This window comes from Thamnophis elegans, chromosome 4, assembly GCF_009769535.1.
Source record: "Thamnophis elegans isolate rThaEle1 chromosome 4, rThaEle1.pri, whole genome shotgun sequence".
In the NCBI taxonomy this organism is placed as follows: Eukaryota; Metazoa; Chordata; class Lepidosauria; order Squamata; family Colubridae; genus Thamnophis; species Thamnophis elegans.
Genome location: NC_045544.1, coordinates 58,446,703 through 58,470,972, shown reverse-complemented (window position 1 = coordinate 58,470,972; position 24,270 = coordinate 58,446,703). Strand labels below are relative to the sequence as shown.

At 38.3% G+C, this 24,270-nt stretch overlaps 1 protein-coding gene across 2 annotated transcripts in view; it reads right to left on the bottom strand.

Moving 5' to 3' along the window:
• The window catches only part of FNDC1 (fibronectin type III domain containing 1), an 80,734-nt gene that overhangs the window by 22,733 nt on the left and 33,731 nt on the right, over positions 1-24,270 (bottom strand). For both annotated transcript variants that reach the window (XM_032216735.1, XM_032216736.1), the window contains exons 5-14: positions 22,069-22,256; positions 20,797-20,904; positions 19,622-19,810; positions 15,414-17,912; positions 14,558-14,676; positions 14,357-14,468; positions 13,245-13,610; positions 7,592-7,657; positions 4,745-4,909; positions 190-420 (exon numbers count right to left, since the gene is read on the bottom strand). In XM_032216735.1, coding sequence (XP_032072626.1) covers positions 190-420; positions 4,745-4,909; positions 7,592-7,657; positions 13,245-13,610; positions 14,357-14,468; positions 14,558-14,676; positions 15,414-17,912; positions 19,622-19,810; positions 20,797-20,904; positions 22,069-22,256 — 4,043 coding nt within the window. The remainder of the gene's footprint in view (positions 1-189; positions 421-4,744; positions 4,910-7,591; positions 7,658-13,244; positions 13,611-14,356; positions 14,469-14,557; positions 14,677-15,413; positions 17,913-19,621; positions 19,811-20,796; positions 20,905-22,068; positions 22,257-24,270) is intronic.

Here is a 24,270-nt window from a genome sequence, read left to right as displayed (position 1 = left end):
TACTTTGGTCATCTTAAAAAGAGATTAGTTCTGTAGTTTAGACCAAAATTTATTTCTTATTGGAAAGAAACCTGGAATACCATGAAAGACATCAGGGAATTTGTTGAAAAATAAAATGCAGACAAGAAAATGTTCTGTTCAATTCAGGCTCCATTACCAGTCTAACCATGGCAGCAAGTATTGTTGTACCTGTGATCAGATCTCCATGCGTAGGTGCAGTCCAGTCAACAATCACAAAAGAATGGCAGCCTTCCACAGCTACTATGGTGATGTTGTGAGGAGTTTTCTGAGGTTGCATCCCTGAATCCTTTAAGTTATTGGGAACAAGTTCATCCAGGCTCTCTACTTGGAAGTGATCTAGTGCCTCTGTTAAAGAACATGGCGCAGCTGGGTCTTTGTTTAGATAAGTCACATAAGGAGCTGGAAGAAATCACAAGGGAGACCATTCAGTCTAAAAAGTTTGTGGTGAGGATGGATTAGTAAAAGGAAAACTCAGATTTGACATTCAGGCAAGTTTCCAAGATAATTGAAAGTCCAAAATGGGTTAAAATATACCAGACAGTTCCTAAACTTAGGAATTATCTATTTTTCTATCATTTGCTAACTTTGCAAATTGAAAAAAAAAAGACTTATTTTAATTCTGCAAAAGAAGGACACAACAATTTAAGGGGATTTATTTAAAAGATGCACAAAAATGGGCTTAGCCACTGCACATATTTCTAGCAATGAATGGAACGGGCAAGTTTCTGTAAGATTAGAATAATGAGCCCTGGAAACATGTCACATATATAAAAGAATATTATGTGTGTGTGTTTTTAAAACTACAAATTAGGATAAATTACCTGTTAATTTATCTGATGATGTTACCTAGTTTGAATAATGAAATGTCTGCAAGAAAACAACCAAACTCAGAGAGCACCAAGCACCCTCATTTGCTATACAAGTGTTTTAATGGGTATTAAAACACCTGTATAGCAAATAAAGGGATTTACAAAGCTCTGTATATTAGACAAAGTTGCAAGCAAGTGCAATGTTGGATTTAAAAAAAAGAGCACCAGAATATTCTTTCTTTCTTTCTTTCTTTCTTTCTATCTTTCTATCTATCTATCTATCTATCTATCTATCTATCTATCTATCTATCTATCTATCTATCTATCTATCTATCTACATTTTTTTAAAAGCATCAGCATATACAATTTATATACCAATTAGGTAGTCTACTATCATTCCAGTGTCAAAGAAATCCTCCATCAAGGAGTTGAATGATTACAGGCTGGTTGCTCTGACATCTGTAGTTATGAAAACCCCTGAAAACCATTGGCAGGTGATGCTGTTAATATAGCTCTGCATTACATCCTACAACATCTTGAATCTCCAAGGACCTATGTCATCCATTCAATACCATCATTCCAGATATTCTTCTAACTAAACTGATTCATCTAGCTGTACCTGACCCCAGTTAGAAAGGTACATAACCTTTCTAACAGACAGGAAGCAGCAGGTGAAGCTAGGGAAAAATCACATCAGATACCTGTACAATTAGTACAGGGCCCCCCAGGTGTTGTGACTCAGCAGCAGTCTTCTGTGAGTCTTTTCGGGATGCAAGTTTAACAATGCAGCTGGGGCTCATTAGTGAGTCTTCGGGTGATAAAAGGATGGATGGTGCCACGCCCTGGTTGCAGGAGTCAACATTCATTCATGCATTCAGTGATCATCAGTTGTGGTTTATTTGAGATACACTTGGAGAAGTGATTTGCTTTCTGTAACCCTGATTCAAGGAGATACTTGGAGAAGTGCATTGCATTGTAAGAGTTTTTGTTTGGTATTCTGTTATCTCGTCAGAGACTTTATTTATGTTTATTTTTGGGCTCGCAGCCAGTCTGAGCCGAGAACTGATAAAGTGAGTTCCTTTTACGTTTGTCTGCCTGTCGTCTGTTAACGAGCGGAGAAGGGGGGACAGAACACCCAGGGCTGTGTGCTCTCTCCAATTCTCTCTTTATACCGACTGCATCTCAAAGGAACCCTCTGTTAAAATAGTTAAAAGCCAAGAGAACAGACAATACAAGGGTTATGATTATGATAGTCTCAACTAGAGGTCTCTATATTTTCAAATATGTGTTTAGAATCTGAGTACTTAAGGGTTAATCATAATGCTCAGAATACTGCAGAGAAGGTACAGTATGCACCTAAACCAATTTTATGGTTATTTTTCTCTCTCTACAACTGAAATGCAAAATGATTAAATGATCCCTGATTGGCTGCATCACACATAGGAAACACATGAGACTTCAGTTGTACTTTAATGGCTGCCATCTTGATGTGTGTTTTTAACCATATCTTGTCAGTGGCGGATTAAGGGTTACTGGTGCCCTAAGCACTGACAAGGTGCCCCCTTTGGACCTGGTGCTTAGTCTGCTTACCACTGTACCGTGTGCACAGCCATAAGCAGCAACCTACGGAAATAATGAAGATAAATAAATAGCAGGCTTAGCAAGCAGGCAAGAATGCCAGTTTGCTTTTTTTTTTTTCCTGAGACACAAATTTCACCTTCCAGGTTTTATGAAGAATATTGTTACTCTAGCTCAATTTATCACTTTTATATTTCATAGCAATACGAAGGGTTCACGCAAACAGAACTTGTGAATTAATGGACACACATATTACCTCAAAAGGTCAGCTTGAAGTTGAAAAATCTCTTTGCACTAGTCAGTGGAAATATTTATTCTGTCAGAGTTTACAGTTCTTGTTAGAACAGTAATTTTTCTCTTTCTCTCATGAATGCCATAAAATGTTTATAACAAAAATGTCAGTTACTCTTATTAGATTTTGTCACTCTTGAGGAATTATTTCCAAGCGTGCATTTATTTTTTAAGCACTGAGATTGCTTTTTGTTCCCAAATGACCTAATCTCTGTTGGTGAGAGTAAAGGAGGACTTATTGATAGCCTGATAGACATTTCTTCAAAGGAACAATGTGATTCAAATTTACCACCTAAAAATCATTTGTCTGGGGACAAACATTACCTGCAGTTTCATATTGTTATATAGACTGCATTTTAAAAATGAAAGTAATTCTATCATGAGAGAGAGAGGGGGAGAGGGAGAGGGAGAGGGAGGAAGAGAGCTTGTTACTGAATGCTGTCATAAGAAAGAAAATTCAGCTATTTCCTCTTGTGTTGCAAAACTTTTTTAAAAACTCTTTTTTTAAAGAGAACATTTGTTTTTAGAGAAATCGCCCTACTTGGCATTGAACATCAAAGCATCATCTTCTGATATAATAATAAACATTGGATACAGTTATTCTTTTCCTTTTTCACATGATGCAGTTCTTAATCCAGAAGTACAGCATTTTTCTATTATTTTTCAAAAATACAAGTTTAGATTTGTTTTGTTCATAGATGTAAGACATTCAAGGAGTGTGCCATTTACTGTGTTATAAAACACTTTAAAAAACAATTATGCACCAGAGCATAAAACAGAAAATCAAAGGCTTGCAATTACACTGAGGAGCAGAATGTGATGTCCATCACTTAATAACTATGGGTATGTCCTTCCACTCTCTCTTTGTTATGCACAAAGGTTTGCATCTATGAAACAAACAAACAAACAAACCCCGAAGAAATTTTATTCACTCCAACCACTCTTTTCTCAAATTAGGTTTAGAGTTAAGACTGTGGAGCAGCAACATGATACATTACAAATCTGCAAGCTAAACCCACGTTAAAAGAAGGGAAATGAATTGCCAGGTGAAAGATGCTTACTGGACAGAAATAATTATTTATACATTTTTCCCATATAGGCCAACGTCTACATTGGAACAAGGCACAGCAGTTACTGTATAATTTCCACATTTTCAAGAAGCTGATGAATACTGTACAGATTTTGAGAAAAATATCCTCCTCTTTGCCAATTCCAGGGAGAAAATACCTTTAACATTTACCACAGAATATGCTTTATTTTTAGAAGGAACAGATAATGACTCAATTTTTCTCCTCCAAGTTCTTTCGAAGAGTGTCAGAATTGGGAGCACTATGATGTCAAGTTCAGAATGAAGATCAGAATAATTTCTTCACAACAAAAGGCAACAATGTTTGAATTACTTGGTTTAGGGAAAATGTGTGCAAAAAGGAACAGAGCTGATTAAAAGCTAACAACCTTTGCAGGCCTTTTCCATTTCCAAACTTAGGTGGGAGAAGACTGCAAGAGATTTTCATGTCCTCTCATGCAAGAACATGTACATTTCAAAAGAAAGTACACAAAACCAGAAAAATCTCATGAGATTTTATCAGTCTTGGAAAATCAGCATTCTAGTGCAGGACCTTAGATTTTGTAATCCTTGCACAAAATTATGAAAATCTCACAAGATTTTCCAATATTGCAAGAATTCAGAATTTTAAAGTTTTACTTTATCTTATGCACAGGGAAGGAGAATTCCTATAGGGAGGTGGGTTAGATAAAAGTTCTGATGCTCACAGATACACTATGCCAGTCCTTCTGAAAAATGCTTAAGATATGAATTTGTAACTTTTTCAATGGTGTAGAGAAATGTATTTTTATTTCCTTTATTTGACTATGATTCTTATTACGATCTCAAAAAGAAAATGGTTCCCAGCTGATGTGCACAGAACGTGTTTGCCATTAAGAAAATAATATTGCTGAGAAGACGGACAGTCAAATATTTAGTTTCAGAAGCCCTTACTAGAGGATTGGTAATCTTTGTTTTTAAACCGAAGTTACAGACTTACCAGTAAATCGTTTCTTTCCAGCAGAATCATATTCTGATAAAGGATCTGTGCCTGTCACACTAAACTCTGGAAAGTTGTTTTCAGGCAATGCTTCAGTGGTGGTAATAGCAGTAGCAGTGGTAGTGGTGGTGGATGGAGGCAAAGTAGTTTCAAAAAGCTCATAATCTAGACAAAATGGAAAGAAAGAAAATGTGATGCATTTGTTTAAAGAGTGCCCAAGCTTTGTCACAGGTCACTGAAGAAGCAGAAAAGTTATTTGGTCCATACTTCTATTTAAGAAGCCTAGACAGCATCTCTGCTTGAAGACCTTTAGTAAAGGAGATTTCATGATTTTATGTGCAGTCTGTTTCACTGTGAACTTACACTGTCAGGAAGTTCCCCCTGAATCTCTTTTTATTTTTATTTTTAATCCATTGGTTCCAATTCTGCCCTCTGGGGTAACTGAGAACAATCTACTTGCTTTTCTGCTATCATGTTTCCCTTTCAGCCTCTTTTCTGTAGGCTCAGTGTGCCAGGATCCTTTAACTGTTTTTTTCATAGTGCTTGGATCCCAGAACTCTCTGGAACTCTTACCATCCTTGTAATCCTATTTCAAATTTGTTCCAATTGTTACTGATCTTTTTTAACTGTGGGGTTTCATAAGATTTTGTAACAAATGGACATTCTTTTAAAATTTACAGTGTAGCACTGGAAAGAATTTCTTGCTTAGTGAAAAAGTTCACCAGATGCTTTCTTGAACAGATCACCCTATTTCAGCATAGTTTCTCATGAAGTGACATGGAATGTTGATTAGCGACTAGAAAAGATCCAAGGCCAATATACAGGTAAATGCTATGGCCAACTAGACCCCTCATCTTGTTAAACATATGGGTCTGGTTATAAAAGCTACAAGAGACTCACCTTACACATTAACTCATCAGTGTTATTATATTGGCTCTGGCCTTATATACAGCAATAGAGCTGGTAAAACTAAGATGGTGTTACAAGTACATTAAGACCTTTCCTAATAGAGTGTGTTCACTGCTAGAGCGCCAGATAATCACTAATATGGTCAGATAACTTCTCTTGCATCTTGGGTTCACTTCTCTAAGTTAACATACAAATATAGAGTAACAGAGTTTGAAGAGATATTGGAGGTCTCTAGTCCATTCTAGTCCAGGCCCCTGCTTGAGGAGGAGACCCTATACCAATCTCTTCTTTAAAATCTCCAGTAATGGAGCACCCACAACTTCCATTCTGGAATGCTCTGCAGTATTAGGAACCTACTATACATATTGTAGATCACTGCTAAAAACTCCTTTACCCAAATCCTCCTGAATGAATGTTGCATAAATGGTTTTTGTTTTGATTTCCTGCCACCTTTTAAATACATATGTTGTTTTTATAGCACTTTTAAACATGTTTATATTATTGCAATAGGGACGTGGTGGCTCAGTGGGTGAGACGCTGAGCTTGTCAATTAGAAAGATCAGCAGTTCCATGGTTCAAATCCCTGTAAAGGAGTGAGCTCCTGTTACTTGTCCCATCTTCTGCCAACCTAGCAGTTTGAAAGCACGTAAAAAATGCAAGTAGAAAAATAGGGACCACTTTGGTGGGAAGGTATCAGCACTCCATGCAGCTTTGGCGTTGAGTTATGCCAGCCACATAACCACAGAGACATATTCAGACAGCGCTGGCTCTTCGGCTTTGAAACAGAGATGAGCATCGCCCCCTAGAGTGAGGAATGACTAGCACATACTGTATGTGCGAGGGAGCCTTTACCTTTACCTCATATTATTGCATTTTAATTATTTCACTATAAACTCCTTTGATCTGTGAATTATGACAATGAAGTCCAAAGTATACTGTGCATGTCCAGACCTCCACTAAATATTATTACAAGTAGACAGAGAGTTAATAATTGGGGAGAGGTTTACAATGATAGGGTTCTTGGCATTTCACGATGGTTGTGTGCGGTTAGCTGGGATTCCTCCTGGGTGTCCCACTGTTGCTTAATTTACAGTGATCTGTTTTATAGACAACTTTATTCATATAAGATGGTTTTCATCTGCTTGGAATGTTTACTTAGATAGCTTTAAATTTCTCAGTTGAATGGTCCAAGGAATAAAATAAACACAACAAAAAGTATCCTTGGCCAATCTGATAGCCACTGGTGAAGGAAAGCAGCATTGTAATATTTTTCCAGAGGGCACAACTTCTGGAAGAACAAGACACAAAAATGTGGTCAATATTATTAAGTCAAGGAGCAAAACAGATCACCGGGATATTTGCTCTTGACTTTTTTAACCTGCTTTGCCTTCTGTTGTGTAAAAAACAAAAAAGCTCCATGCCAAATTTTAATGACAAAAAGCCAATTTAAGCCAAGATTAAGAAACTTCTTCTGGTCTGTAATTTTATGTTTATTTATTTTCTCCATTAAGTTAATGACATTATCCAAGTTTAATATTAAAAAATGAGCATGAATAAAAAATAGGTATAAGAAAGCAATGAATAGGCTAACTCGCAATCAGTACTCCCCCCCCCAGCTCTTGAATTTGCTTCCACCATCCTCTTTCTACATGGTTGGAACAAATGTCATTTAAAACTTTGTTTAACACACAAATCTGTCTGTCAAGTTTATGTTTATGCAGAAAGTCATGCTGCTTGCAGACCTGCTAATTTTTGTTTGGCCTGGAGACAATAAAATCAGAATTTGGAAATCAGTTTTCCTGTTTAGACATATTTAGATTGGAGTTCTGTCTAGGCTATCAGTGCATTCTTAGAAACCCATTATATCTTTCTGGAAATGCATTTCTAGAAGAAAACAAGAAAAGTAAAACCTATTTTGGAAAATGATTTTTCAAGTACCTTCATCATAAACCACATACGATTCTGTAGTTCCCCTTATATCTGCATCAAACCCTGAGAATACATCTATGGAAAAAAGAATACATTCAAACAGTGAAACAGATTCTCTTTCATTCAATGGCTATTGATTATCCCTATCTAAAGCCAATGGCTTTTATTGTAAAGTTCCAATCAAACAACAAATTGTTCTCTATGCTGAACTGCTTCAGAAGAATAAACAAGGTGGAATTTGTGGAGAGAAATATATCCAAAATATCACCTTCCATTTAACTAGCTGCCAATATGGTAATGAAAATTTGGGTGGGGAGGACATATTTTTTTTGTTTTGTTTACATTTTGTTGAATTTTGCCCTCACTGCAACGTATCTGTTTTCCCATATGAATCAGCATTAGCTACTCACTTATAGGAAATTAATAAATAGAGGGATGGAAAGATGTTCCATGATTAATTATTGTTAAGAAGCATCCCCATTACTTCTTAACAATAAAAAACCCTTTTCTGCATTTTCTCAGTCTACAGAAAGAAAGTTTAAAATATTTTTGCATATTAAACACATTTATCAGCAATCTATTTCAAAACATTAAGCTATAGATATTGATCGGCAAGCAGCACAATGAGACAAAAGATGGCATATACAGACCTAGAAGCATATATTGTATCTCTCTGGAGTAACTACTATATTACATTTTTAAAACTCTATATAAGATACTCGTTGCCACCCAAACAACAGTCTACTGTTAGAAAAAATTCACATGAATCAGAATCATTGTTAAGGCATTCTTCAGTTTGATATTCTCCAATGTGTTGGCTAAGATCAATGAGCATACTGGCAAAGGATGATGGGAAAGGTTGTCTGGAAGATATTACAATGTGAAAGCTGGTATATCCAAACTAGTCCACTTCGATTATTCAACATTAGTTGCAACACAGCCTGAACAATGGCCTCATTTCTAAGCCTAAGCTCTTCATCTCGGGTCACTTTCAGACTTAAGAAGAAAATACAATTTTAGGAGCCATGCCAAAGCAAAACAAAATTGACCATTCATTCTTCTACAGCTGAGTTGCCAATAATTCTTCTTTGGCATGTATTGCCACTTCATCTTCCTTCCCAGATCTTTCTTCATAGACTGAACTCAACATGTATAAATGATCATCTAATCATAAACAGTAACCTAAAGAGTCGTTCACAGTCTCAAGAATTCTGAGTACAGCTAGTTCAAGAGAATGCTTGCTTTACTAAACTTCTTTTTTTTAAAAAAAGAATGCGGTCCAGAAACTACTGTTTCCTTAATATGCTCATGACTGTTCGTGTTTACGGGTCTCTGTTTTCCAATAACATGATTTTCCAGTAACATGATAGCATGATAAAAGTGGATTTAATGTTGTCTATAGTTCTTCAAAGATTTGAACCGTCTGGGATTTCACTGCCGCATCATTTGGGCTTCCGAAATGTTTCTTGTCTGTGAAACACAACCGTCTCTGCTAAACTCATTTTTATAAACCCCAAGGAGAAAATTGGACCAAAGGATTTGAATAAAACCCACAGCAGCATTCTTTTCACACCGCATTTTCCTGAGTCCATTTGGAAGCTGTCAATTGATCGGATTCCTGAGAAATGACAAAATGTTTGTCCCAAAATGCTGCTGCATTTTTCCATTTTCAGAGAACTTTCTGGAAGGGCCACTGGAAGATTATATTGATTATATTTGGCGGAACTGTGGTAAAGCTGTTATCTATCTTCCAGCAGCACATAAGGAGAAGTAACATTCTTGTAGCACTTTGTCCACTGCTTCTGCCAACTAGCCAGCATTCAGAAGATGCTCATCACATTCAATGAGAGCTGCCCAGGGACACTTCAGGTGCTCAGTCAGTAAGTAGCAAAAATAATTCACTCAATATCTGGCCTGTCAGCATGTCCATCTGAATGGCTGGCAAACCCAAAGCTCTTGAAATCCTGGTCTTTTGAACAGAGTCAGATTTTGTATGTTCTAGACTGGTTCTGCTTTCAACCACGAATGACAGCGTGTAAAGAGCAACATTAAGGCCGTTGGAGAAGTGGTAGCTGGAAAGATGAGAGATAGAGAGACTGATTTCAACATATGATTTAGGCAGATCTCTGAATATGCATCAAATATCTCTGCATAGATACACAAATAATTTATATTACAGAGAGAATTCCACTGACATCTGTGTTCTCATTTACTCTTTCTATATCTACATCTACATACCCACCCTTTTTCTTATTCTTTTTCTTAATTTAGAATACGTATGTACTGCCCAATCCTAGATGTTTTAACCTATATCGTGAAATGTTCAAGTGCCCTACATTGACTTTTTCAGTGTAAGACTAGTTTTTTCTTTGTGCACCATTTCTTATTATTAATGTATTGCTATCGTTGACAATATCTTTGTTTCTCTTGCATATCTTAGCAGAGCAAATTACATACTCATAACTTAAATAGTGTTGCATGGAAAAGGACTGCATTATGTTGAATGTAGAATTGGAAGGCAACCTTCAAACCAATTTGCAATATAGCACAGAGGGGCAGTTTCTATAAACAGCGAAGTCCATAGCAGATATTGCTAATGTCCAGTTTATAGTAAACCTTGTCATAGATCATCCTGGGTAGATTTCAGAGGTGGGTTGCTGCCAGTTCGGCCTGGATCGGTCGTAGCAGAAGTGGGAGGCTTCACCCACCCACCTGGACGTTTCTGCACATGCACAGAAATGTCACGCGCACAAGCCTGAACTTGTAGTAAAAGAAATTAGCAACCCACATCTGGTGGGTTGCTAGAATTTGCAACTAACTCCACAGGGTCTGGTCAGTGGTTCCAAAACTACTGAATGGAAATGCTATTCAGAAAAAGTAAAATAAAACATGTAAATGTAGCTGACTTACCTAATACCTTTTTGGAGATAAGAAAACTTTGGCCATCTCTTGCTTTCACTTTGCAATTTTGGTTTATCCTTCAAAATCATGGTCAATTGCTTAGTCCTCTGACTCTAGTTTCTTCTGTGTTGCTTTTAAAGGATTCCAGATCCCACACTTAGAGGCAATTTTTGTAGGTAAGGTCTGGAAATAGTTTATCACCCTGCTAAATGTAAGTAACCATTTCATGATGTTACATTTATTTAATTATAGCATTTACTTATTTATCACTTTTCCCATTCTCTACCTCTCTACAGCACTTACAGTATATGCCACTCCAATGAAAGACTCTGGGCATTTTACATATCAAATCTTAACACATTCAGTAATACCAGTCAATTAAACCACCCATAAATAAATGCAGCTGGTCCAATACATTGCATTCTATCAGGGGTGGGTTCCTGCCATATCTAACCTCTTCTATAGAAGAGGTTCCACAAATCTACAGTGCCATTTAGAACCGATTCCAGCTCCCTCCCCCCACCTGTCTGCACATCATCAAGATGAAGAGCGAGAGGAGGAATTCTGGGAGTTGAAGTCCACAAATCTTAAAACTGTCAAGTTTGAACACCCCTGGGTTTTTTTTTCTAAAGGGTTAGGGGTGCAAGAGTCTTGTAACTTGACAGCTTTAAGACTTGCGTACTTCGAATGCCTGAATTTCTGAGCCAACATTTTGGTTGCTAAACAAGAGCATTGTTAAGTGAGTTTCACCACATTTTACAAGTTGGCCATGCCCACCCAGTCACATGACTGTCAGCCACTCCCACTCAGTCACATGGCTGGCAAGCAATTCCCACAAAGTAGGCCACACCTACAGAAGTTTTGAAACCCACCACTGCGTTCTATTCCATTCTGCCTTCCCAGAAATCAACAGAAAAGGGGCTATCCTGGGCTCAGAGTATAATCTCTCCCTAAGGCAAGAGAAGGGCCTGTGGGATGACGGTAGAAATCTTCAACAGAGCTTCTTAGCTTACACACACACTTTGGATAGTGTCCATTTGGGGAAGATGATCCTGAGGTCATAAGGATGCAAGGCATAAGAGCTTTATACATCAGAGTTATCACACTGGAAACATAGGGCAACCTACTCAGTATCAGTGTTACCTTGGTGAAATGGCTCTTACGTTACATTCGGCTCCAACAGGAGTTTCTGAGGAGTCAAAGGTAAGACTATTGCACATGATCACAATTCAAGCACAGCGTCGTATAGACATGAACGTCAGTCTCTCTATTGCATTAGGCATGAAAGCCAGTTGCACGACTTTGAGGGCATTCTCTCTCAACCCAACCCACTCAACAGAGGAAAATAAGAGGAGGAAACACTATTAGGTATGTTTGTTATTTATAAAAATAATAAAGGTGAATATAAATCTAAAGCCATTAAATGAAATTTGCTCCAAGAATGTTTTCAATTGGCAAACTAGCTGAAGTTGGGCAAAGTCCGTCCTGGGTTTCACTGGCTGTTCCATGCAGGTCCCGAACTACCAGACTGCTGTCCTGCTCCTTCAGGAGGAATGAAATACTACCCAAAAAGGAGCTTGCAGGGAGTCATAAGAAGCAAACTAAGTGGGTATTCAAAACCAAAGAGGAAAAAATATATATTCTGTTTCTGAAAATGATGAGGAAAATCTTTCCCTTCTTCTAAAATCTGAAGCATTTTCCTTAACATTTAATTAAGGATACACAGCATAGAACCGTGATGGTGAACCTGTGGCACGCATGCCACAGGTGGCACATGGAGTCCTTTCTGCGGGCACATAAGCCATCGCCTAGCTTAACTCCACTGTGCATGTGCACGTGCCTTCCGCCATCCAGCTGAGATGCATGTGCATATGTGGGGGAGGGGGTTGTGCATGCATGCTAGGGGGGTGGGGGAGTTGCTCATGGATGTGCAGGAGGTGGTGGTGCAGCACACCCCTGCATCCCATTTTTGGTTTCAGGAGGCTTCAGGGAGGCTTGCTAGGCCCAAAACGGGGTGGCAGGATGGTCACATGAATGTACAGGGGGGGTGTCATGCACACATGCGCAGGGAATGGGGCGCATTGCATTATGGATGTGGGCACACACGTGCATGCTGTCACACATTATTTCAACATGCGAGGACAAAAAGGCTAGCCATCACTAGCATAGAATTTACCCTGATAAATGATCAATTATACTGATGCCATGTCAGTGTGGGAAGTGATACTATGCATTACAGGGACCGACAGAAGAATTTTAAGTGACTTCTGTATGATCAAGGTATATGAGAGCTAAGACCCTGGTTCTATTAACAGAAGAGCAGTCAGGTTTGAGAAAGATTATTACATGCAACATACACATACCCTCAGTGCTGATTACAGCTTAATCACAGAACAGGAGCCCAACTTGAAAATAAACCGTTTTGTTTATTTCTTTCTCCTGGAGTTTAAAAACTCTTTATCTGCACAAAGGTCTCTACCTACCTAAAGCATGCTTTAAAAAAATTGGGGCTTACTTCCCCATTTTGCTGGTTAACATAGCTCAACAATTTGTCTTTGCAACCAATATGAGAGAACAGGGAATGATTTCTTCTTCCCCAACTACTAATTCAAGCTTTTGATAGCTTGAATCTTACCTGCTTTGTTAGCCCAGTAGCTGTAAAGCCTTGCTGGAAAACAAGCACCTTTCCCCCATGTCACAACTTTTGTTGTAAATATACTCAAAGATATTGCTGATGTTCAGTCAACATAAGAGAGGGTACCTTCTGAGTAGCATTCAGGCAGACCATCCGAGTCTAATACAAGATTCCCCTGTTCATCATTTTCTGTGTGGGTGCCTGGAGGACAATTAGGTCGTGGTTTCTCTGTTGGTGGCTCAGTGGTTGTAGGTTCAGGAGTAGTTGTAGTAGTTATAGTTGTAGGTTCGGGAGTTGTCGTAGGTTCAGGAGTTGTTGTAGTTGTTGTGGTGTAAGGAGTGGTGGTTTTTTTAACCATTTCAAGGCCTATCAATGGCTTACCTCCAAGACTTATTATTGGCTTATCCTGTGCATTTGCTACAGGTTTGCTAAATCTTCCATGTCCAAAGAAAGGTAAGCCATCTGGACTTACTACTGGAGCACCTTTAGAATCTATCAGAAGACAAGAAGAGGTAATTGTACTTCAATCACTGTCTTATGATATTAGGAATTGGGAAATACTGGATTTAAATGAGATCATTGTCTAGAAAACCAGACACATGCCATTTAAGATGCGGGAACTATTGAACATTTAAATAATCATTCTCAGGGCTATAGTTCCATTATGTAAAACATACTACAGATATTCCTCAACGTATGACCACAATTGAGTCCAAAATTTCTGTCATTAAGTGATATCTTTGTTAAGTGAGTTTTGCCCCATTTTATGGCCTTTCTGGCCACAGTTGTTAAGGCAATCCCTGCAGGCGATATGTTAGTAACCCAGTTGTTAAGTGAATCTGGTTTCTCCATTGACTTTGCTTGTTGGGAGGTTGCAAAAGGGGATCCCATAATATCATAAATAGGACTCAGTTGCCAAGCATCTGAATTGTGATCACATGACTATAGGGATGTTCCAATAATCATGTGAAAAACAGTCACAAGTCACTTTTTCAGTATTGTTGTAACTTTGAGCAGTCACTATATGAACTGTTGTAAGCCGAGGATTCCATGTTTTCAGTTGTTTTATTGTAAGCTGCCTGGAGCCACATAAAAGTGAGATGGGCAGGTATATAAATCAAGTAAGAAAGCCAATAATTTATTTGCTTTCAGGTTTTATCCCAATGTAGAATTCTTCGGAAAGTTTATTAGACAAAATACGCCTTAATCTTACCATAGAACATCAGAATACAACATACCAACAATGGTGCGGCCATCTCCACCTAATTTTACTCTGAGAGGTTTTCCTTGGGAGTCTTGGAGATATCTCCCTTCGGCATTCAGCACCAACCCTCGGTCAAGATCTACAATCTAAAAGCAGTATGTTGATTGAAATGTCCTCCAACTCAAAGGAACATAAAATTAAATCTTTCAAATATTTTAAAAGAAGCTCTCCCTACCCACTTTACTCCTTGTGGACCACTTATTATTTTTTGTCCATTTCGTTTTCCATTATTATTTGGAACTATTTTATTATTTGGATCTGTTTTTGTCTTCATGTTGGGTCTCCCACCGTTACCTGAAACACACATGGTGAAAACACACAGCATTCAAACATTTGGGGAGAAAATTACAATTCATGGCATTAAACTCAAATCTTTTCAACATGACAAAATACCTTTCGTAAACGGGCATGCATATATGAGTCTTTCAGGCATACTTACAGTGCTTAAATGAGGTTATCTAATCATATTTTGTTAATAAATGCATCTGTACAAAGTGTGTTTGCATGTTTCATATGGACACTACTGTTTTATTGTGCATTTCAGTGTTGGGTTACGACCAGTGCGCCCCAGTACGGGCGTACTGGGGCCTGCTGGGAGCACCAGGTACCGTTCTGGTATGGTGCTCTGGAGGGCCCACCCACCCACCTGCTCTCCTTACCAATATCTGAGGTTTTAGGGGCTTCCACGCACTGAGCGTAGGGTGCCTGCGTGACTCTCCGGCAAGCAGTTGGAGCTTCGCGGAGGTGTTGTGAAGCATCACGGGTGGTAAGTATGACTATCTAATATAATTATTGATTCCTAGGCAAAAATATGGCTTTCTTAGTGAGAGAGAGTGACAATAATTTTCTCTGAAGGACCAGTTCAATAATCTCTATGGGCAAAACTGTGCAAAAGTTAAAAGGGACTGCAAGTCTTTATGACACAAAACTAAGAGAATGGCTCCAAAACAAACTAGTTTCCTTTACAGGCCAAACGTAAAACCTTTTTCTTTCAATTTAAATAGAAAGTTATGTTATGAATTTTACCTCACCTTGTCTATGAGGAAATCGAAACTGATGTCGTTGAGAAGGATGTAATAATCTTGAGTTCTGTATTCGTTGAACAGGAGGCACTGAGGGAGAAGTTGAGGAATGTGTTGGAGAAACACTAAAAGTCAAGTGACTATGAGAAGACACAGATTCAGATATGTGTGGCAAAGTCAAGTTTAATTTAGGCAAAGATTTCAGTTTATTAGAAATTTGTGAAGTCTTGGCTGATGAAGACAAAATAGGATCTTTGACTACATCTGATTGGTCATAGTCTTCATAATCATCATCATTATTTGAAATTGACTGATGTATTTTTGGAGATACTTCAACCTTTGTAGGGGTTGGTTGGAAAAGTCCATGCTTTTTGTTTATTTGGGATGCTATCCTACTTGAAATTCTAGACCCAGATGGATAATGGGGCTCTGAAAGGCGAGTTTGTTTCAAAGAAGTTTCTCTACTGTGTTGATACTCTCTGATTGTGTCTTTGGAAGAGGTAGATATTGGCTGTACATATTTAGATCTTTGGGAAGGCAATTTATACATATCAGAGGTAACTTCAGTAGAAGTTATAACCCTTGACCCAGCTTGTTTTTCTGGTAACAACTGAGTTGGAGATCTTTCATCAGTTCTATCAAACTGAGAGTTGAAATGCTTTGAAGGAGAGCGGGTTCTTCCCTGAGACAAAGATGGGGGTATTCTTCTAGATATGGGAACTTCTTTGGCAGGAGTTAAAGGAGATCCTCTTTGTTCCTCTCTAACATTTGTTTCCTTCTCTTCTGAACTGTCATTATCAGTAAGTTCTTTGTTATTCTTTGAAACTGGTATCAGGTCACTTCTTGAGTTTAAGGAGGATCGAACTTGTGCCCAATCAGTTAATTCTTTTGAGGAATGAATGGATTCTGCCATTTTACGGGATAAAGCAGTCTTTGGTTTCTTTGACAAAGATGATGTTTGTTTTATCCTAGGGGATGTAGTCTTGATCTTGAGGTCATCAAGTTGAGACCAGGAAGTAGGAGAATGTAGAGGAAATGATTTTTCAGCAGATATTCTAGAGGAATCTGTATCTGTGATTCCCTTTTCTTTATTATGGTTATTTTCTTGGGTGTTTACAAGATTAGGTTTATTAGTAGGCATAACTATATGGGGACTCTTAGTTTCAGCCACAGATCTCCTTTTGAAATCATCTACTGAAGAAAACTGCTTAGAAACTTGTAGTGAATAACTACGGAGAGGAGTGGATGGTAGAGGATTTTCATTTTTACTCCCCTGTCTTCTATTGATATTGAAATTAGACCTAAGACTAGTACTGCCAGATGCTAATCGAGAACTAAATTGAGGATGAACTTTGGAAGACTGTATAGTAGAATGATCTTTGGGTACTTGAATTCTTGCATCATGATTATTGGTAGCTCTGTTTGCAAATCTGTTAGAAGTAATAACAGATCTATATTTTGATAAATCAAAGCGTTCTGACGTAGCTAGACCTGAAGAGGGCCTAAAATTTGGTCTAGAATATGATGATCCTTGTTTCTCTTCATCACCTTCTCTTTCGCTCTTTTCATTTTCGCTATCATCAGAATTATCTCTTCCCTTGGACTTATGTTTATCAGAAGATAAAACATGTGAATGAGGTAAAGTATGGGTAGCAGCAGCAGAAACAGCAGAGGTAGTTATTCTTGGATCTCTCAATGCATGGCGATTAGAATATGTGAGAGGCTTTGTTTGCACAGATGGAGATGAACCTCCCTGAGGAGAAGACGCTCTGGAATTTAATTTCTGCTCTCTTTCTTCTGTTCCTCTGCTCTCATCACTATCAGGACTATCACTGGTATCAGGCTTAATCCGTTTGTAAGGGAAGTGATGTGAATGATTTTGAGACTTTGGAGCTGTAGTTGGTGAAGGAGATTTAATTGATATAGAAGGAACATGCAATTTGGTGGGTCTATTATGAGTTGTCTTCCGAGATGCAGACACTTGCTTATTTGAAAGTAAAACTGAATGACTCTCTTCTGGAATTCTAGGAAACATTGTTGGCTTATCCTCCAGATTGTCTAGTTGGTTGTTATTTTCATTATCTACAGGCAAATTATCCAAAGTAGCTTTAGGGACAGGAGAAAGGTTAGGTCTGTCTTGCCCTAGATTCTTTGTTTCATCCTCTGTATGTTTGGGAATGGAAGAGGATGGTAGTGACCTAGGTTTGTCAGTATTTGTTTGCCGTACCCTTACTAATGTGCGTGTCCTGTGAAGTGCTTTATCTGAGGATGTGAAAGTGTGTGCAGGTTTAATGACGGAATGGGACTTAGCACTCCCTTTAATATTCTGAATTTTGGGTTGCATTGTTGATGTTGCCTTGACAGAATCAATCATGTCTTCTGTAGAATGAGAAGCCATTTTCAGCTCTACTTCTTCCTTTGTACTGTCTAAAACTTTATTCTTGGGATCAGAAACAGGATCTTCTTCAATATTTGTTTGTTGATTTGTCTTCAGTTCATCTGTATTGGCTAAACAAAGAGATAAAAGAGAAGCAAACACAAAAATAAAAAATTGTAAAAGAAAGAAAAGAAAAAAAGAGAGAGAGAAAGAAAGAAAGAAAGAAAGAAAGAAAGAAAGAAAGAAAGAAAGAAAAAAGGAATAAAATAAAATAAAATGCATTTCATTGTAATTATCACAAGATAGTTTTTAAAATTGTAATTATGGTAATATATTAATTCAGAATTGTTTACTGAAGGAATTAAAAGCTGATATGAATATTAATTAAATATTTTAAAATATGTGTTTTGAACATTTAAATTTAGCTTAACACATCAATTTTTAAAGACTTCTAGACTTTATTGCCTTTTTTTATTCCTGAGAAGAGTAAATGAGGGAAAAATGTCAGTTACTCAGCATTGGGACAAATTAAATGCCATCTGCTGTGCTTTTAGAAATTATATCTGATGTTAAATGCCACACAATATGATCACTATCAAAGTAAAATATCATTCAGTTTCAAATATAACTCTCAGATATTAATTTAGTGAATATAGTCAAACATTGGAATCAGGAAACAAAGAAAAACATTTTGATGATAAAAAATTGTTTCTGAAAATTCTAATTGTGACAATCATACTATATTTTAATTACCCAGCGCAAGATGGAAATGGTACACAGATAGCTTCATTGGATTAACCAATGGAATATGCCTAACCTTTGCCACCCTTTAGGCCCATGATGACGAATCTATGGCATGCGTGCCAGAGGTGGCACGCAGCATCCTCTCTGTGGGCATGTGAGTGCCCCAGTTCAGCTCCATCACACATGTACACATGCCTCCCACCGGCCAGCTCGTCTTCAGGTCTCTGCTATGCATGTCTGTGGGGCATGCCAGGGGTCATGCATGCAGGCATGGGGAGAACATTTGGGGGGGGGCTCCATGCTCATGTGGGGGGACCACATGCAGGGGCATGTATGCATAGAGATACACGCACATTGTATTTTGGGGGTTGGGCAGGCATGTGTGTGCTTTGGGCACTTGGTCCAGAAAAAGCTAGCCATCCCTGATCTAGGATCTGAAACCTAATTGTAAATCCCTGCAGAACATTATGCCTAAAAGGTAAGTTTTAGGATCCATCCAACTAATGGCTGCATGAGCTTGCATGAGAAAGTTTTTCTCTGTCAAAAAAAAACATTTCTTCAGAGATTATGTGCTGGAGGCCCCCATGGCAAAAAGAGGTACAGTTGAAGCCAAGCATACAGTTGAAGCCAAGGTGTTAGCAAGGTGTGCAGGAGTTGACTTGTGAGAGCCAATTCTTAGTTTAAAAAAAATCTTTTGAGACAGTTGGCAGCAGAGTTGAGCCTCAATGCCTAATATATCAGTCAGATGTTCTATGGAGCAGCATGGTAGCTGCAGCCAGCAATCATCTCTTAAATATTAGCAGCACCCCTCTGATTATATAGACAAAGTCCACTGTTTTCACTCTTTCTCTTTTTATCATCTCATTTACCTGTCTTCCTTTTAAAAACCTCCAAGGCCAACAAAGGGGTCTGAAATTAGTGGGAGAGGGGGCTACAGAGATTTAAGAGCCATATCTGCCTTAGAAGATTTCTTACGCCTACTCTTCAAACTATTCAATCATCTGGAAAGAAACAGGGATTGTTCCAAAATTATCGAGATGTGATAAATTTAAAAAGGAAACAAGAAGGGTGTGAACAATGGAGGCACTGTACTTACTTGCTGGCAGGGCGACACTGAAGGCTTTCGACTGAGGGCCTTGGCCTCTCCTGTTTGCAGCACGAATTTTGAAAATATAGCGCTCGCCAGGCTGCAGGCCCTCCACTGAAGCAGATGTGGTGTCTCCCGAGTAGGAAATGGACTTTGCGCCGAAAGGTCTGAGTGCCGGGGCGTATGAGAGAATGTATTCTGAAACAATTTGGCAGACGGTTGGAAGGAGGAAACTGAAAACAATCCTGTTTCCAGCGGAAAGACTGTATGGGTAGGATGAATTAGAACGTGCATTACTAAAATTAATACACTGGCAATGCACGTCAAGTAAAAAGCTGGGATACAAAAGATACTGCATTATATATAGGAAGCAGTGGTGGTCAGTTCTAATGCCCTGGGCAAGTGAATCTGTTCTGAATATATTAGTATAAAATGAACTCTCTCTCTCTCTCTCTCTCTCTCTCTCTCTCTCTCTCTCTCTCTCTCTCTCTCTCTCTCTCTCTCTCTCTCTCTCTCTCTCTCTCTCTCTGTATACAAAATATAATATTGATACTGTTAGATATCCCCCCCACACCAGATAGAAGTTTCCACCAAGGTCCTCTGTTCTGGCAAGAACAGAGGACGATTCCCATTGGTCAAGAGATCTGACAGATCCCTTTAAAAGGGGATGCTGTCTGACCCTTCTTCAGCGGATGTTTACATTGACTTGCAATAAAGAGCTGTTGTTTCTGAAGCCTTTGTGTGCCTCCTTTACCCGATCTAACAGGTACCTATTAACAACAGCACATTTTATGGGTTAGGTATTAGGTAAAAATATTACATTATAAATGTAATTTATAATTTATAAATAATTTTGTGCAACCTTTTATGGCTTATACAAATCCAACACCTAAGTTACAAACATGCAAAGAACAGATTTCACATGAAAATTGAACAGGACATAGAACATTCTATAATTGGCTTCTCATTTTTGTAATTAAAAATGTGAATGATGTTAAAAACTGGAAAGAGTTTCTGATTACAGAATGAAACAATTCTGTTACATCCAGCTTCTTGAGCTGGATATAATTGTAATATCAGTTGATTGTGTAATTATTATTTTTTTAGTGTCATCTCCTTTTTTTGCTCAATAAAATCTGCCCATGCAGTTCTCTAATTTATTCTGATTTATTTCCCCCATTTACCTTTGACTTTTCCTTCACTTTCTGCAAGGGCATCCCAGGTAGCTACTACAGTAGGAGTTTTGCCTTTAATTGACCACACATTGAGGTTTTCTGGGGCACTAGCAGGAGCTGCAAAATAAACAGCAGTCATGAGAAGGAGAAGGAGAGGGAGAAGAAAGAGAGGGGAGGGGGAAAGGGAGAAAGAAAGAGAGTGAGAGTGAGAGAGAGAAGAGAGAGAGAGAAACAGAGGGGGAGGGAGGGGAGAGAGAGAGAGAAAGAGAGAAAGAGAGAAAGAAAGAAAGAAAGAAAGAAAGAAAGAAAGAAAGAAAGAAAGAAAGAAAGGAAGGAAGGAGACTCATAAACAAACACTTCCTTTAATGTCCAATAGGCTTCCTGTTTCACATCTTTCTTCACATAGATGCTTCATTTCTAAATATATGCCTCCATAATTTTTTATTTCCAGAAATTCCTCTGGACTCTGAAGAGAGCACACCACTCTTCTGAGAAAACAAAAGTGATGGAGGGCTTCTTCAACCTACTGCTTTTTATTTGGAAATGTGCCCTTGTGCCAGGAATAGGACACTAGCTAAAGACTAGGGGACTTTCTGATGGACTGGGGCTGATGGGTGGCAAACAGCATTCTAATGAAATGAGGCTCTGCAACAAGACTATAAACACGATGCAGCAGGTATTCAGTGAGACAGTAAGCATCCCTCTGGTGGTTATTTACAACATCCACATTCCACAACATATCCTTCAATTTCCATACATGCCCACCATTTGCAAAATGCTGGGGACTCTGAAATAAGCAGAATAGATGGTGGACTCCCATTTATTTCACTGCTTGCTTTCCAAGCCACACTTTTACAGTATAGTGTAAATAATTCCAAGACTTTCTAAAGCCATCCATGCATCTCAGTGGATAGGACAGACGGATAGCCAATGAAAGGCCCAAGAATGCTATTTTCGTGGAGAAATGACTGGAGCAGCTCTATTGGTTAAAGATGAAGAAAATTAAAAGCAAGCTGACATCATGTAAAGCAGTATGCCTGCTTTGCCCAACTAGGTAGCCAACTTTGGTTGATCTTAAAACAGAGGCTAAGCAGAGGCTGAGCTTGTATGCCAGACTGAGAAAGTAGAACTCCATCCTGGGAGAAGTAATGGCAAATCTTGTTCATATTGTTGCTAAGAAAACTACCTTAACATGATGGTTTTATTTGTTTTTTGGACTGGAACTTTACTATACCAGAAAAGATTTACAGGCAACCATTTGGATTAACGCTTAGTACATACCAGCTTCTGGGGTTCTTTGGTAAACTGAAACACTCCACTTGCCCTCCCTTTCTCCTTGTGAGATTTTAACTGCAAATTCATACATAGTGTCTGGAATTAGTTTGTCCACCAAGACCCTCTTGTTGGATACTTGTTTGTAATCCCACCTTGCCGATTCCCCTTTCTCTCTGTAACGGACAGTGTACTGCCTAGAAATAATGTGAAAGAAGGATGCAGGATTAACCAGAATCATGAAAAATAAAGCACAATAGCAAGGGTTCAAATATCACAACTTTACATACACAATGCACCCAATGTCAGGGTTCCAAGTAACACCCCTAATGAAAGAAGACTCCGAGGCTTGAGTTCCCTCCAAGTTCCATTTTATTAGAGTTTGTCATATTGGCACATCTGGGAGCTTCCAGATTTGTTTGTCATATTGGCGAATCTGAAAGCTTCCAGATTTCCCCCACCCAATTGAAAGTTAAAGTCCCTGCCCAGCACCCCCATGTCCAGCACATGGTCCAATGAGGCCCTGTCCCAACTGGAGATGCCTCCCAGTCACACCACTCCAAGTGCAGGGCAAATGTCCTTGACTCTCTGAGAAAGGAATGTTATTATGACTATATATATCCCCCATACTCCATATAATCTCTCCTCTTTCCCACAGACTAAACGTGGCAGGCCTGAAGGCCCAATGCAAAAGATGGCTTCCAGGCCTGGCACCCAACCTTTGAAGAACTTGGCAAATTCTTCAGGGATAGCAACTCTTGAATATTCAGGATGTGAATAATCTCAGAATGAAACTCAGTTTAATACCTATTGAACCTCACATTAAAGCCATCCAACAAGGGATTGGCTTTGTAAACAGCCAGCTGCAGATTTTTCCATTAGTGAAAAAATGTCTGTTCACAGGTTCATAGTAAGTAGTTAAAGAGAAACTAAGATAAGGTGACCAGACGTCCCAATTTTGGCGGGACAGTCACAATTTCTAACAATTTGTCCCATGTCCCGGGGCATTTTTAAAAAGTCCTGATTTTCTGGCTTCATGTTGAAAGCCCAGTGGATTTGCTTAAGAAATCATAACTGGGGCAAGACAAAAGACACTCTGTCTAACCTCTCTCTATGTCTCAGTACTTTCATTGAAGATATTAAAACGTTAAAGCAAGAAAACGGAAAAAACCCCGCCCCTTTTACCTCCTTTTATAAGAAAAGATGACCCAGTACCATAGAGCTCCAGGAAATACTTTGGCTAGAGAAGTAGCGACTGTTCCTTCCTGGATTTCCCAGAGGGGAGGGGCACGGAGGTTGGAGATCAGCTCATGTGGGGAAAATGATGGCAAAGTTTCTTTGAAAAATATTTCCCTGGGACTAATTTCACCATTTTAATTTGCTGAGTTCTTTGTATTAACATCTACATCATTCTGGATCGACGTGGAGTGCCTGCCTGCTGGTAAGTGAGCTGGGTTTTTTTCTTTTATTTTTAATGTATTTTAAAATAATATTTTATTTATTGTGCATAGGATTTTTTATTCTGTGTGGATTCTTTTTTTAAATTGTCTTAGACTATATCCAAAATAAATTGAAGTGAAACCATTTTAAAAAATTCTATGCACAATACTTTGAAATACTTTGAAATATATTGTGCATAGAATTTTTAAAAATAGTTTTACTTCAATTTATTCTGTGTGGAATAGTTTGAAATGTTTTACTTCAATTTATTCTGTGTGGATTCTTTTTTTAAATTGTCTTAGACTATTTTAAAAAAGATTCTATCCAAAATACAAAATACCAGCTGCAGTTATTCATTTAAGAACTGTGGGAAGAAAGGTGGTATAATTTTAGTGACCAAAGTTACAATGGCATTGAAAAAAGTGACTGATGACTATTTTTCACACACAGCGACCATTTTCAAACTTAGCGACCATTGCAGCATCCTCATGGTCATGTGATCAAAATTTTGATGTTTGGCAAAAGTTACAATTTATATTTGTAAATTGTACTTACGTTGAAATAAAAAAAAATTACAATACTATTTTTACATTGTATGAAAATTTTTGTTGCTCCGTATAAAAATTTTAATCAAGCCCCCCGCGTCAAAGGTGTCCTTCTTTACCAATCTGAAAATCTGCTCACCTTAAACTAAGAGAGTCTACATGACTGCAACTTAATATACTAGAAGATAATGATTTCATTTCCAACTGTCAACTCGAGAACACTGGG